Source organism: Pestalotiopsis fici (genome assembly GCF_000516985.1).
Source record: "Pestalotiopsis fici W106-1 unplaced genomic scaffold PFICI_Scf_8, whole genome shotgun sequence".
Classification (NCBI taxonomy): domain Eukaryota; kingdom Fungi; phylum Ascomycota; class Sordariomycetes; order Amphisphaeriales; family Sporocadaceae; genus Pestalotiopsis; species Pestalotiopsis fici.
In genome coordinates, this window is record NW_006917098.1 from 308,718 (window position 1) to 322,575 (window position 13,858).

The 13,858-nt window shown below is 48.6% G+C and overlaps 4 protein-coding genes across 4 annotated transcripts; 1 reads left to right on the forward strand and 3 right to left on the reverse strand.

Annotated features, from left to right (window-relative positions):
• Nucleotides 1-464: 464 nt before the first annotated feature.
• Nucleotides 465-2,160, reverse strand: PFICI_10797 (uncharacterized protein; the record flags this gene model as incomplete). The annotated part of the gene is made up of 5 exons (XM_007839378.1): nucleotides 465-1,333; nucleotides 1,391-1,548; nucleotides 1,615-1,743; nucleotides 1,804-1,885; nucleotides 1,977-2,160. The coding sequence occupies 5 exons, from the start codon at nucleotides 2,158-2,160 to the stop codon at nucleotides 465-467; spliced, it is 1,422 nt and encodes a 473-aa protein (XP_007837569.1).
• A 1,585-nt stretch (nucleotides 2,161-3,745) lies between these two features.
• PFICI_10798 (uncharacterized protein) lies at nucleotides 3,746-7,650 on the forward strand (the record flags this gene model as incomplete). The annotated part of the gene is made up of 6 exons (XM_007839379.1): nucleotides 3,746-4,327; nucleotides 4,392-6,436; nucleotides 6,500-7,156; nucleotides 7,216-7,301; nucleotides 7,376-7,482; nucleotides 7,534-7,650. The coding sequence occupies 6 exons, from the start codon at nucleotides 3,746-3,748 to the stop codon at nucleotides 7,648-7,650; spliced, it is 3,594 nt and encodes a 1,197-aa protein (XP_007837570.1).
• Nucleotides 7,651-7,993: 343 nt separating this feature from the next.
• Nucleotides 7,994-10,460, reverse strand: PFICI_10799 (uncharacterized protein; the record flags this gene model as incomplete). The annotated part of the gene is made up of 2 exons (XM_007839380.1): nucleotides 7,994-10,242; nucleotides 10,352-10,460. The coding sequence occupies 2 exons, from the start codon at nucleotides 10,458-10,460 to the stop codon at nucleotides 7,994-7,996; spliced, it is 2,358 nt and encodes a 785-aa protein (XP_007837571.1).
• Nucleotides 10,461-10,866: 406 nt separating this feature from the next.
• Nucleotides 10,867-12,915, reverse strand: PFICI_10800 (uncharacterized protein; the record flags this gene model as incomplete). Its single annotated transcript, XM_007839381.1, has 6 exons — nucleotides 10,867-11,595; nucleotides 11,649-11,735; nucleotides 11,792-12,098; nucleotides 12,156-12,590; nucleotides 12,643-12,772; nucleotides 12,837-12,915. 6 exons carry the CDS (start codon nucleotides 12,913-12,915, stop codon nucleotides 10,867-10,869), a joined length of 1,767 nt encoding a protein of 588 aa, XP_007837572.1.
• Between the last annotated feature and the right edge of the window lie 943 nt (nucleotides 12,916-13,858).

The following is a 13,858-nucleotide window of genomic DNA, read 5'->3' on the forward strand; positions in this document are numbered from 1 at the left end:
TCTTTTTTCTCCCTTTTTTCTCTATTTTCCCCCCTCTCTTTTTTCTCTTTTTCTCCCTCTCTTTTGTTTTCTCTCTTTTTCTTTTTGCATTCTTTTTATAATCATGAGTACAGTCACTTTAGCTAGGTAGGTACTTACTGCGCAATTTGATGTTTTCCAATAGTTTGCCCTTTAGGCAACCGTAAATTTCGGGCTTGTACTTTGTATTAGAGTTTTCACCGATATGAATAGTTGCATATAAAGACTTGGAGCCATCTTAAAACAAAAGAAGCATGCATCAATATTGGTTCATGTAAAACAGGAACTCAATGTTAGTCTCGGTAATCCGTTGTACTCGACCTTCGGCAGTCCCTGTCCCTCAATCCCAACAGAAGACCCCGCCCTTCTAGGCTGTCGCTCCCTGGCGACAGGTCAACTTCAAGCACCTAAGGTTAGCCAGGTCCACAGACAACCTACTACACACCTCAAAGCTCGCCATTAATCCACCTGAAAACCATCTCCCGTGTTTCTCTGGGCTTATCTTTCGGGGCCAAGTGTCCCGCATCGTCGATCTCAAAGAAACTCAACTGCTCATGCTTCTTATGGAATCCCCAGGTCGACCGACTTTCAGCATGCTGGGGTTCTAGGAACATCTCCGCGTACGGCAGCGCCCGGAAAGCCGCCTGTCCATGCCACGCCAAACTATCGGCAAGATAGCGCGTCCCTGGAGCATTGCAGTACCAGTCCCTATTCCCCACATAGATCAGGGTGCGCAGTTGGTGTTTATCTAGGAGGTTGTTGAGCAGGAAATCGGAAGGGTAGCCAATCTCGCCATTGTTGCCAAAAGCTTGTTCAAGGTCATAATTGAGAGGGATGTACGAGGCAGCGTCATCCACGTGGAGTTGCCTGCGTACTTCGGTGGTGTTGAGCCACTCATGTAACGTCGAGGGCGGCATGCATAGTTCTCCTCCCTCGTCATCCTCATAGCAATGCTGACGAATATCATAAGGGCTGCGTCCGGTCCTGTCAATCATGCCAACAATATGCTTCCGGCAGAAACTGTTCGATGCTCCACAAACGACAGTGTCGCCATCGCTTTCTTTGCAAAGAATCGACAAATCCTCGCATCGCTGACTGTGCACAAGCATCTCATCGCAATCACTAGCGTTGAGAAACTTCTTGCCAGGTGCGCCAAACTCCTGCACACAGGCCAGTTCATAAAAGCCTCTGCGCTGCAGCACGTCATTGAAAAGGCCATTTCCAATGAGGATGCCCTGGAGATTGATCTTTACTTGGTCATGGTTTGAGATCTTCTGTCTGTCATAGATTCGGCTTGCCAGCGCTGGCACATAACCTAAAGAGTCAGAGTCAGTTCATGGACTGCTGTGCTTTGTGAGGCAGGGAAACGTACTGCCGCCATATGATTCACCGGCGATGTAGAATGGCTGTTTTGCATATTCAGGGAACCCATCCATGAAACCAACCAAAAAGTTCAACAGGTCCGTGGTTGAGTCTCTCAGAGTGCTCACTTGCTGGCCGGAGTACGAGTAACCCACATTGATCGGTTGACTGCATAGTGTCAGGTATTACCGAGATGCGTTGTCAAAGTCACCAGCACGGACGTTGAAAACTTACTCGATGAATATCATAGTAGCATTAGAGTGCCAGCTGTATTCATTGGCAATTGTTGTTCCATTCTCGGCGTATAGGCATGGGCCGAGTTCATCAAATAGCCTGAATGTTACACCTGATGCTCCTGGGCCTCTACGTCTGGAGTCAGAAAAGTAGCAATTAGGGGAAAATGCTATATGAAGCGGAACTTACCCAGTGAGCCAAAGGATGACTGGGTCGACTTGTGGGTTGTTCTCGCTAGGAAAGCCCCAAAAATACATGTGGCGATCATCTTCTGCAGAATAATGTCAGAGTCACACCCTTCTGCACGTGTCCTTGTTTGGATTTTCCAAGACCTCAAGAGAAGGGACGGGGAAGAGACGAACCTGTGTCCACGTACCCAGAGAATCCGGTTCGCCCGCTGCAAATGGACTCATCTGTAGGTTTAGATCGCACCCGCGCGGCCCTTCCCGGAAGCCGGTACAATGGCGACTGAGTAAAATACGCCTGAACCTCTCCCACCCAGGCGGCCAGCAAAAATGATATGGTCGCTAACCTAGAAAACACCATTTTTGTTTTACTCCCACTACTCTTGTTTGCACATTCCAGAGCCTGCCCCGCTCAATCCTGTGTCTATTGTTCGGGAAGTAGTTTTATTGTATTGCGACTTGGATGAAGTGTAACCCACGTCTCGACTCTCGCAATGATTGGCCAAAATAGGTGTATCGCTTTTCTGCAGAATATTACTATCTAAGGCTCAAGCACCCCCTGGTTAACCCAAGGTTGTCTGCCACGAATGTGGCACCTCGCTCTGCATTGCCCGATTGAGATAGATAAAGATATTCCCTAAGACGCCCAACCCTGCCCGTCCCCACATGGTGCAGTCGCAGCCAATCATATGTAGTCCCCATAGCTCAGGCCACGAGCACCAAGCAGCTTCAAAACGACAAAGGCATCACTGCTATGCTTGAATCAATTTTGTTTTAGAGCTTTAAATACGCCAAGCTATAGACTCCGAGTCTCAAGGACCGAAGATCACATGACTTGTGTCTCTTGCACGCAGGAGCAAGGCATCGCTCACTTATCGTTTTTTTTTTCCTCCTCGGGAGTTTTCCAACACTAATAAGAAAGTGACGCTTATGCGTCGTAGCCAGTCGTGGCGGCCTTGACTTTCCAAAGCTTCCAAGACAACATGGACCTATCTATCTTCTATCTCAGATCACGTGACGATCCGTTCTTTGAGAGAAGTCAATTTCTGCATTCGACAGATGCCGTTTCTTTGGAAACGGATATAATTGAATCATCAGCATGGAATCGCGATAATTATTTCCTGTAAGTACATTGTTCCAGAATCATTTACGACAAATATATCACGGCCTTGAGTGCTTTTTCTTTCTATACTTTCTTTTTTCTTTTTTAATTCTCAGTTCTTTTACTTTTTATTATCCTCTCTTTTATCTTTTTCTTCTTCCTTTTCTTCTTTTTTCTTTCCTTTGTTATTGGCATCTTAGCTAGCTACCGAAGAGCCTGCGACTCATTGGCAACTCTTCATGTATTAACAACAATAGTGACTCCCTCTTATACAATACTAATAAACATGTTCCAGGACAGCACAGGTTTCTATATCTTGCGTTTTTCTGTCATGTGTCTTCTACACCATTATCAAACAGCCTCGCTTGTCGAGCAGGGGCTTATCTGCTAGACACACCTGTCTTGGAGTGGTTCGTGCAGCGTATTGCTTAAAATGAAAACTGAGTTTCGTAGTTGACCATACATATAGGCAATCCAGACGGTTCTCTTCACAATACTCGCAGCGAGCCTCTCAGCATCCATCAGAGATAGTGCCAAGAGCAAGGTACCTCTGAGCTCCTTGATGCTTGCAACAGTCATATCTGCTGTTACTTTTGTCACATTATTCCACCCTTCTACGAGCACAGCCCGTGGACTCGCCCACTTTGCGTTTGCCAGTACATGGGCCCTGCTTGAATCCGATTCAACCGGATCCCTTTTCACATTGCCAAGATGCATCGCCATTCTCTACGGATGTTCGTTTGCAATTGACATGACATACCCTTTCACTCAACGGACCTTGGAGCTTCCCCTCGACCGTCTGCCCCTTTTTTCGTGGTTGTCATTCTCATGGATCGGCATCGTTATGACACAATTCTCAAAGGAGACTTTAAGCGAGAATACTCTCTGGGAGGTCGATGAGATGACATCTGTACAGCAATCTCTTCATCGTGTATTGAGTGCATGTCCAGAGTCGAATTGGACTGAGCGGAGGTTGATTCCCTTTCTGCTGTGCAGCTTCACTAAACCATTATTGACATCTGCCGCACTGGAACTAGTTACCACGACCGGCAAGCTCCTGCAACCGTGGCTTCTCAAGCAGTTTTTGAGTCATCCATCTTTTCGCGTCGTGGGGTACATGCTCTGTGCTAGAGTCATCACAGCACTTAGCAGTACACATAGCTTGTTCTTACTAAACTTAGTCGGAGTTCGAGTGAAATCCTCTTTCGCTGCCTTGATCTGCGAGAAGGTCTTGTCTACATCCGCCAATCCCAAATCGCCTACTTCTTCACCCACGAATTTGACCGAAGTGGATACAAACCGTATTGTGGAACTCATTACCATGATCCATGCGCTTTGGGCGTATCCATTACAAGCTTTGATATCGCTGAGCTGCATCACGTATCTGATCGGTTGGCAGGCCATCGTGTTCTCCTCCCTTGTAATGGTATGTGGATTGACTTCTCACGAAAGCCCAGCTGAGTTGTATTGTACTTACATCCTCCATCTAGCTTTTTGCATATCCTATTCTCCATATCCAGACGAGCCGAATGCACGTTGGCATGGGAAATTTCATGGCCGCCAAAGACAAGAGAATCAGCCTGACAGAAGAGATTCTTACGCAGATCAAACCAGTATACATGCTCTCGTGGCAGAAATATCTTGCTGATAAGCTTGAAGAAGCTCGTTCGCAGGAGCTCCACATCCTTGGTGGCCTAGCCGGCAATCAGGCCATGCTGATGGGGGTTCTCGGGGCAGTCCCTGAGCTAATGTCGTCGGTTGCGTTTCTCTCAGTCTTTCTGAAAAGCGGTCAACTCGATGCACAATCTATCTTTCCAACCTTGGGGTATTGGATTATTCTCAAGGCTGCCCTCCCCGGTATATCGTCAATGCTTCCGCAACTATTCACATGCATAGTATCATTTGACCGCATCCGGTCGTTCTTGGGTGTCATCTCCTCTGAGGACTGCCCAGATTCTACAGAGGTGCATCATGGGACCATCCGCGCAGATGACCTGTGTTTCGAGTTGGGTGGCCAGGGTCTACTGTCACATATCAATCTCGAGGTCAGATCGCCAGCACTTGTTACTGTGACGGGACCTGCTGGCTCTGGAAAGTCGCTCCTATGTCAAGGCCTGCTGGGTTTCATTGCGCCAGCGTCGGGGAAATTGACTTTGTCTGGACGACTTGCTTATGTTCCTCAAACCCCATGGTTGGTCCGCGGTAGCATTCGCGACAACATTATATTCGGAAGGCAATTTGAATCGGACTTCTACATGTCCGTGCTGCGGGCTTGCGCACTTGACATTGACATCTCCGAGATGCAAGGTGGCGATGACAAGCCCGTCGGCGGTTTGGGGGTGGCGCTGAGCGGGGGACAAATGAGCCGTATATCCATTGCTCGTGCACTTTATTCTCGAGCCGCCGTCTATATCTTTGACGATCCACTGGCAGCTCTCGATGCCAAGGTCAAGGCTCATATCCTAGAACACGTCTTTAGCCCTCAAGGAATGCTTGCCAATGCTCTCTGTGTAGTTGTCACGAACCACTCAAGTTTGGTGCGTGCCTCCCACTACCATTTCAACATTGAGGATGGCCGGTTTTGTGAGGTCAAGCCTGACCTCATCGATATTTCTCTTGACAACACAGCAACGAGGTCAGACATCAAAACGCACGACAGCATTGTTGCCGAACCGCTGGCAGCAGAGGATATAGATTCCGAAACCGTCATGCCAGAGGACAGAAACTCGATTCAGCAGGAGTATCCCCCCAAGGATAAAGGAAAAGTCTTGGAAGCCAATACTACTCTGACCGTATCCCAGTGGTCAATCTACCGAAGCTGGCTTGGAAAAGCACATCCAGCTGGCTGGTTTGCAGTCTTTGTCTTGATCGTTGCGGGGAAGATCAGCAGCGGATACTCAACCTACCTACTCAGCGTGCTAGCAGGTGACACGGGGAGTGCGGCATTGCATGACCTCGCATGGTTCACTGTCATTGGTTTGTTGCAGTCACTCTTTAGTGCTGCTTTCCTAATGGTGACATATCATCTATGCCTTATCCCGGCTGCGACGAAGATGCATGCCGCCCTCGCTTGCTCAGTGCTGAAAAAGCCATTGTCCTACTTTGCTACGAGGTCAATCGGCAGTGTTTTGAACCTTTTCACAAACGATATAGGTAAACTCGACGGGACCATCACCAGCAACTTCCTCGCCTTGCTGATGGTTGGATCAAATCTCGGTCTTGTTATTATTGTCTTACTTATACCCTCGCCGATTGCACTTGCTTATCTGATGCCGCTGGGCTTTGTCTATTTTGCGATACAGGCTAGGTACCTGCAAGTGGCCTGTCAAATTAGGCGTCTCGAGCTCGAAACGAGGATCCCCATAATAGACAGCATTCATATGTCGCAGTCCGGCCGCCAAAGCATACTGCTTTATGGGCAGCGCAACAGGTTTCTCGCCGACCACTATAGCACTATCAATAACAATGTTCGCATGATGGTAATATCCAGTGCGCTCGAAGGTTGGCTTCTTCTTCGACTAGACATCATCGGAAGGTAAGCTCTTCGAAAGCCCAAGACGAACAGACGTCAAAGTCTAACAGTCTAACGTGCATTCAGCCTGGTCCAGGTCCTGTCAGCACTTTCAATGCTATGGTTAGGGCTTGATTCGGCAAAACTTGGGTTTGTTATGAACTACTCTATGCAAGCTACGGCCATGTTTCAGGCTCTTGTTAAATACCGGACAAATCTTGAGCTCGACATTGTCTCGGTAGAACGTATTGAACGTCAATGGGAGCCCAACATCGACACCAAGTCTGATGATCTAGCAGCGGATCAGACTATCTATGACGCCTGGCCTAGGTACGGCGAAGTGTCTCTGAGAGGCTATTCTGCATCATATCCAAATATGGCGAAAGATTGCTTGACAGACGTATCTCTTGAAATCTCTCCTGGGCAAAAGGTCGCGATTGTTGGGAGAACAGGCTCTGGCAAATCCTCCCTAGTTCTGGGAGTCATGGGATTCCTCGAGCAGAAATCCGGTATGATACAGATTGACGGCGTTGATATCACGGCATTGGAATCTACGCAGCTTAGGTCAAGACTTTCTGTTGTGCCTCAGGATATCCCCGTCTTGAAGGGTACTTTGCGAGCCAACTTAGACCCATCTGGAACTAAGTCTGATGACGAGCTTCTGGAAGTAATTCAGGACTGTGGACTGCGAGTTGCATCATACAATGATGACGATATCTTGGATATTGCTATAGCGGAAGGAGGGTGAGTCTTCAAACACGCTTTGACAAATATTGCTCACTGACTTGTTCACAAAACTGCAGAACCAATCTATCGAGAGGTCAACTTCAGCTACTTGCCATTGCCCGCGCATTGTTAAAAAGCAGTAAAATTGTCATTCTAGACGAAGGTATACATTGGCGCAGCATATCCATATCACTGAGCTCGATTATCGTTAGCTAACCTTGTCACGTAACGTCACAGCCACCGCTTCTCTTGACAGCAAGGCAGAGAACTACGTCCATGACCTTTTCCAAAGCAAGCTTAAACACACTACAGTTATTGCGATTATCCACCGCTTGGAACGAATTGTGAGTTGTTTGAACGCTACATGATCTCGTTCGCCTCTGCTAACTTTACAGACTTCTTATGACCGCGTCATTGTACTTGATTCGGGGAGGGTGATTGAGTTCGGCTCGCCTTTAGCCCTGGCACAAACTCAAGATTCTGCGCTGTCCCATTTAATAAACGCCTCCTAGCTTGCAAATTTTGTGGCTTAGCTGGAAGAGACGTAGTGCATGACAGATACCTGTTGCACTGAGGCAGTTAGTGCTCATCGAGAATTACGTGCTCGGGAATACGGATGAAATGATCATATATTAAATAATCAGTGTTTTGCAACATGATTTCGTTTTGGTGTTTCTAAGTCATATTTCTAGTAGTGTTGAGACTTCTTAGTCACGCAAACGGGAAAAGAAATGCCTATTGATAAGAATGAGACAACCGCTCAAGAACTGAAAGTAAGGAATTATTACAACCGAACCTCCCTATCCATTCTCAGTCACTTAGGATAGCAGACGATGAATGAGTGTAAAATCAATACTATTGAACGTTGACCATATCTAAAAATGGAAAAGCTTCGCAGTCTGTCATCGCTGTCCTTCCCAAGTCGTCATTCCTCTGTACTCTCCCCAGCATGACGGCTTGGATTGTCAATCCGCCTGCCCCGATATCACAGAGCTCCTGTACCTCGAAATATGCTTCAAGGGCAGTATATACCAACTGGACCACACGGCCCTTGTGCCATTCTTCCATGACCTGACGGAGTACCCGCTTCACAAGATTGATGGGGAGTCTACCCTCTCTGGAACCACCACTATTCTCCATTTTGGATAGGTAGTTATAGATCCATTCAAGAACCTTGATGGAACACGACCTCATGGAGACCTGTATCAAGACCCACGCAACACCAAGCTCGTACATATTCTCCGTCAGGCACGAGTGTATATCAAGTCCTGCCGCGATGCGGAGACAAAGCATCACCCATGGATCCACACGGTTATTGGCCCAGTCATTCATGGTAGGAGTGCCAATGTTACAGCAGTACTGGATATTGTCTCGTGAGGCATAAAGCTGCGCGCAGCAGTAACGCAGGTAATTCATCGCGGCGTGATGAGACGAGAATACAAGGGGCCGCACTCGAAGTTCCGATGACTCCACGTTTGTGCACATCATGTCCTTGGACGAAAAGCTTTCCGCCGGTCGTTGACTCAGAGACAAGGACGACTCCCACTCATCCAAGAGCGACCTCTCGTGATCCATAATCGCATATAGGTCGAGAGATCCATTACCTGCAGCAAAACCACTTTTGGTCTTCCACCGGCCTATCTGCTTCATCAAAGAAACCCATGACCGGTACAGGGGGCTTGATGAATCGCAACCAACAGTCAGTTGTAGTAATAACAGGTCCGACGCTCTAGAGATGGTGCATAGACGAAGCATGATGAAAGCGTGGTCTGACGAAGTGAGAGCAATATTGCGCTCCAAATCAGCTCGAAATTGAGGTTCGCTGGCAAAAATAGACACGGCTTCACTCGTGCGAAAGGGCAGACAGTCGGTGACATGCTGTGCCTTCAAATCGGCCCATGCAATGACCAACTCCACTCCCAATGGAGACTTTATGATTGTCTCGTGATTAGAGATGACGGTGCGCTCAATCTGTTGCAAATGATAGTAGCTACCATTAAAGGTACCCGAACCAATCTCGAAATAGGTGCAGAGAATCACGACGACTAATTGCGCCGTCGTCTCCATGGCATTTTCGCCCTCTCGGGCTTGTAACCCCAAGCTTTCCAGCGCCTGGCTATAGTAAGCCAAACCATCGGCGTAGAATTCGGGGTGACTTTGGCGGGATTCAAGCTGGATCTTGTTGCCAAAAGTCTCGGATTGATTCATGTGCGCTGCGCCCAGAGCGAGGACAGCGTACTTGACGACTTCGTACTTTTCGATGAACGAGTCGATGCGCGAGAGTACGGGCGCCATGCGTGGCAGTAGATGAGTGCGCCAACGTCTCAAGATGATGGGCTGTCGTGAGGGATCGCACAATTCCACCGTCTCTGTCGGGCTCTGCGTTGAGATCCTTGGCGACAGGCTATAACCAATCTCAGCGGCGCGCCAGTCGCTCAGGATCTGTGTAAAGTTCAGCAGTGGTGGTGTCCACGCTATTGGGAATGGCCCGTATGGGTTCGGCGTGTTGGAGCTTGGATGATCCGACGCGTGTTCAATACTATGCGATATGGATGCTGAAGCGATCGCAGATGGTGATAGAGGACTTCCTGAATTGTTCTGATCAAGCAAACTTATCAGAGCGACTGGATCACCAATCTCGACCTGTCCAAGAAGGCTATTTTCTCGGACGCGTCGAGAGGCGGGGTTGTTTTTTTGAGCTCCCAGTGAAGATGCATTGCGAAGATCCGAACTGTTATCTCCCACCTCATGGTTGCTTGTTACAGGCGCCCTTTCGTTCTCAATGTCGACATACGACGCTTCATTTGATTCTTCCATCGCAGGTGAAGCAGCCGGTGGTGCATTTGGGCGTGGAGATGGTCCTTGGTTGCCCGCTGCTTCTGGGCCGTCTCTCGTGACATCATTAACAGGAGCAAATTCAATATTCACATGTCGCTGCGGCGTTCCAACGGGGTTCGCCTCGTGACGAGTAGCCACCTCATCATCGCGAAGTGTGGTTTCTGATGCAGACCCATCAACAGACTGCTTGATCTTTTCGACTCGTTCCTTGATGACGGCCGAATCATCGCGAAAGACAAACCTAGGACTAAAGTCACATTTCAACCCTCTTCGTGCACAGGCGTGACACGTCGGCTTATGTTCGTCACACTACTAGATTCACTCAGTGACCAGTCATCCAGGAAGTTAAAAGCAATATCAAGGCACCTCTCGCACCTTGAGCCGCCGCTGTCGGCAGGGATAGCAACCTGTCCTCGAACGAGTAATTACCCGTTTCCGCTGCCCAAAGCTTGGCATTTCGTGATTTCATGTGCGGCTTGCACATTTGGATGGTTAGAAAATTGTGTTCATGACTGGAAGTATGCAGCTTTCCCACTCGATTCCCATCAGGTTGAGCCTGGGACCTGACTAATCAAGCCCCGCAGAGATAACAAGAAACTGGTGGATTGTACAATGTACGCGATATACTAGCAGCGGAAAACAGAGCTGAAAACGTGCAAAGTTGGGACCCATGGCTCGTTCTCGAATACCAAATCTGGTAAGGTCAGTCTAACCACAGCGCTCATAGGCTAGTGCCAACACAAGCACAGCGCGTCCCCGTGCACCTTTGCAATATTCGTGCTTGCAAGTTGAGAAATTGAGCACATTACTGTTGTTTAATACATGAGCAATATTTATTGTCTATTGATTACATTAAGTATCATGATTGTCGTCGGTGAAATGCATCATGATCATGGAGCACACTGATAGTGATCCAAGCTGGATGTGGAGCACGTGTAGCCAGGCCAAGCAGCGTCCCAGGGCCCCTCGGCTGTCTCCGCGTTGTACCATTCTGGTTTCTCGTTCCACTTGAACAAATCTTCCATAGCCGATGCAACCTGTACCAGTTTCGCCTCACCGTACTGCCGACCATAGACACCCATGGCAAAGGGAGTTGAGAAGCCGTCCATGCCAATTGGCACCGACGCGATGGGGTAACCGGCGTAGGAAGGCATCGGGGCACATGCGGAACTATAGCCACCAGCCCGGCCATTCGGAACAAGCAGACCATCGAGCTCAATGATGGTACCATTGTCCAATACCCACGCGTGGGCTTGGTCAATGGCCTGGCGCGCTGTGAAACGCCCCCAGCCAAACGCCGTCCAAAATGTGCTGTCCATTGAACCGTTTGTCGCAACACCAGCATCATAGAAACTCTGGCCCGAGGTTGTATCCCACCACCAGGTGTTGTTCCCCAATGCGCCCGTGGTACTATTGTGAGCAATATTCCAAGCGGCCATTTCAGCAAGAGAGGTCATTCCCTGGCGCTCGTCGCCTTCTGGGAAGGTCCAGTTCTGCAGCCAATCGCCATAGCCGACGGCGAGGAGAGTGCTGAAAGCAATGCTGTGTGCGAATTCCGCGGGAACAGAACTGGCTTGCCCGGCTCCATAGGCACTCGCAAGGCCGCTAAATGGGCTGTTCTGTTTGGAAAAGTTAGTGTACCTTTCAGCGGTGGGGCAATTGAATCCAATACCGTAATGTTATAAATCTCGGCACCCGCCGCCTTGAGCTGTTCAATGCGCTGCTCATAAACCTGTCTGATGCCGGGGCTGTTCATGTGCTAAATATTCAATTCTGGTAAGCAGGTCGTCTTTCCAGAAGTCTCATCGTACTCACAGCATTTGTCGACCAGTAGGGATCCCAAGGGAGGCCTAGCTTCATTCCCTGCAGTGCTTTCTTCTCAACGACGTGTGCCGAATATCCATCATCCGGATAGTGTCCAATGGCTTGGTAAGTGAGGTTGTCATATGCATCTGGGCCATGCATGATATCGAGCATCATGGCCACATCCTCCATTGATCGAGCCAGTGGCCCAGGCGAGTCGTGGTAGTAGCTACCAGTCACAACACCATGACGTGACACGAGTCCGGGCGTCGACTTGATTGTGTACAGCCCGAGTTGCGCGGCAGGGTGAACGAGCGATCTTTCTACACAGTTAGCATAACGAATAAGTTCCCTGGTCATGAAATGTGTTCCTCACCCGTAGGTTTCTGTGCCGATGGCAATGGCAGCTTGATTGATACGAACAGCCACAACGGAGCCACTGGAGCTGCCTGCTGTCGGCTGCGTCAAATTGTATGGGTTTCTTGTCTGTCCTGTTCGGCTGGAATATCCACTCGCATAGTTACTCAATGCACGATGGTCTGCCGCCTCTGACATGGTAGTATGGCCCAGCAACACACCGCCGGCCGCACGAAGCTTCACTACCGCCGTGGCTTCGGAGGAATATCGACCACCAAGGAAGACAAGAGTACCTTCGCTAGTATTGTGCTTGTCGTTGGTGTAGTAATTATCCTTGACAAGAAACGGTATACCGTGTAGGGGCCCACGGATCTTGCCTTCAGTTCTCTCGGCATCCATAGCCTCGGCGATTGCAATGGCATCGGGATTCACTTCGCTGATGGAATGAGTATAACTAGAGTCACCGCGTTAGTTACTGGTTCGGTTTATCCACACAATAATCTCACTTATTAGTCTGCTCAATCCGAGCAAGATAGCACTCGACGAGATCGCGACTGTTCAGCTTGCCCTGGACCATGAATTGCTGCAGTCTGTCCACTGGTACATCCTCAATATCGACATTCTTGCATTTTGGAACTACAGATGCAAGATTAGTCAATGCACAAGTGCTGATCTGCCATTCTTCTTTCCAAGTCCTTACGAGGGAATTGAGTGCTACAGGTGGCAACGACAGCGCCGGCAAGGCCCAAAACGGCTATGCCAATCGAGGAAGGACGCATGTTGCTTGCCCGACAGTCGCCTACCACTACAGAAATGGCAGAAAAACGAGTTGAGGAAGAACCGGATTGCCCGGGATGAATTAAATCTATATCGACCATCAGACCATCGACGGCGAGCCCCGTTATCCGATATGACCGATGTATTATGGGGATCGTAATTTTAGTCCGGTCTCGGCAAGATATGATCGGAAGCGTCGCCGACGGGTCTCCGAGCGGGACGGAAAGCCAAGCACATTGCGGGTCAGCAGAGATTACTCTTTTTAGTAGCAATATTGCGGTAATAATTTCCCCCAATCTTTATAACCGACGCCTCCAGGCAATATTACCCAAAGTCAGGCTTTTTATCAACCGACCGCAATTCGTAGCGGCTCCGTGCCTGAAAGCCAAGTCAACTTAAGTAAGCTACACTCTTGCACAGGCTCCTAATACATCGACGGGGCCCCGTCGATGTGATGTAAGCGTTTTTTTTTTTTTTTTACAGCGCTTCATAGCGTTCTGCCACTTTTTACAGCGCCTTATAGCGTTTTGCCACTTTTTATAACGCTCTTATTAGGGCATGCTGCTATTATTATACGAAGAGGGCAAAAAGCATGCTCGCAATCGTTGGGAAACGATTACGAATAAGGACCTATATGCCTATAGGACTGGGACGGGATTAGTGCCATATAATATCTGCTATAATAATTTGCTATTGCGGCGTTTCGCTATAAAATAATATAGTGCTGCATAAAATAGCAAAATGCTATATAAAATAGCAAAGCGTTATATGGCGTTATAAAAAATGGCAGAACGCTGTAAAGCGCTGTAAAAAAAACGCTTACATAATATCGACGGGGCCCCGTCGATATATTGGGCGCCTCTTGCACAAGACAGCGCATTAATGGGCAATATAATTCGTAAAATGTTTCGAAATCTTCCCTTGGCCACACAATCGCTGCTATAC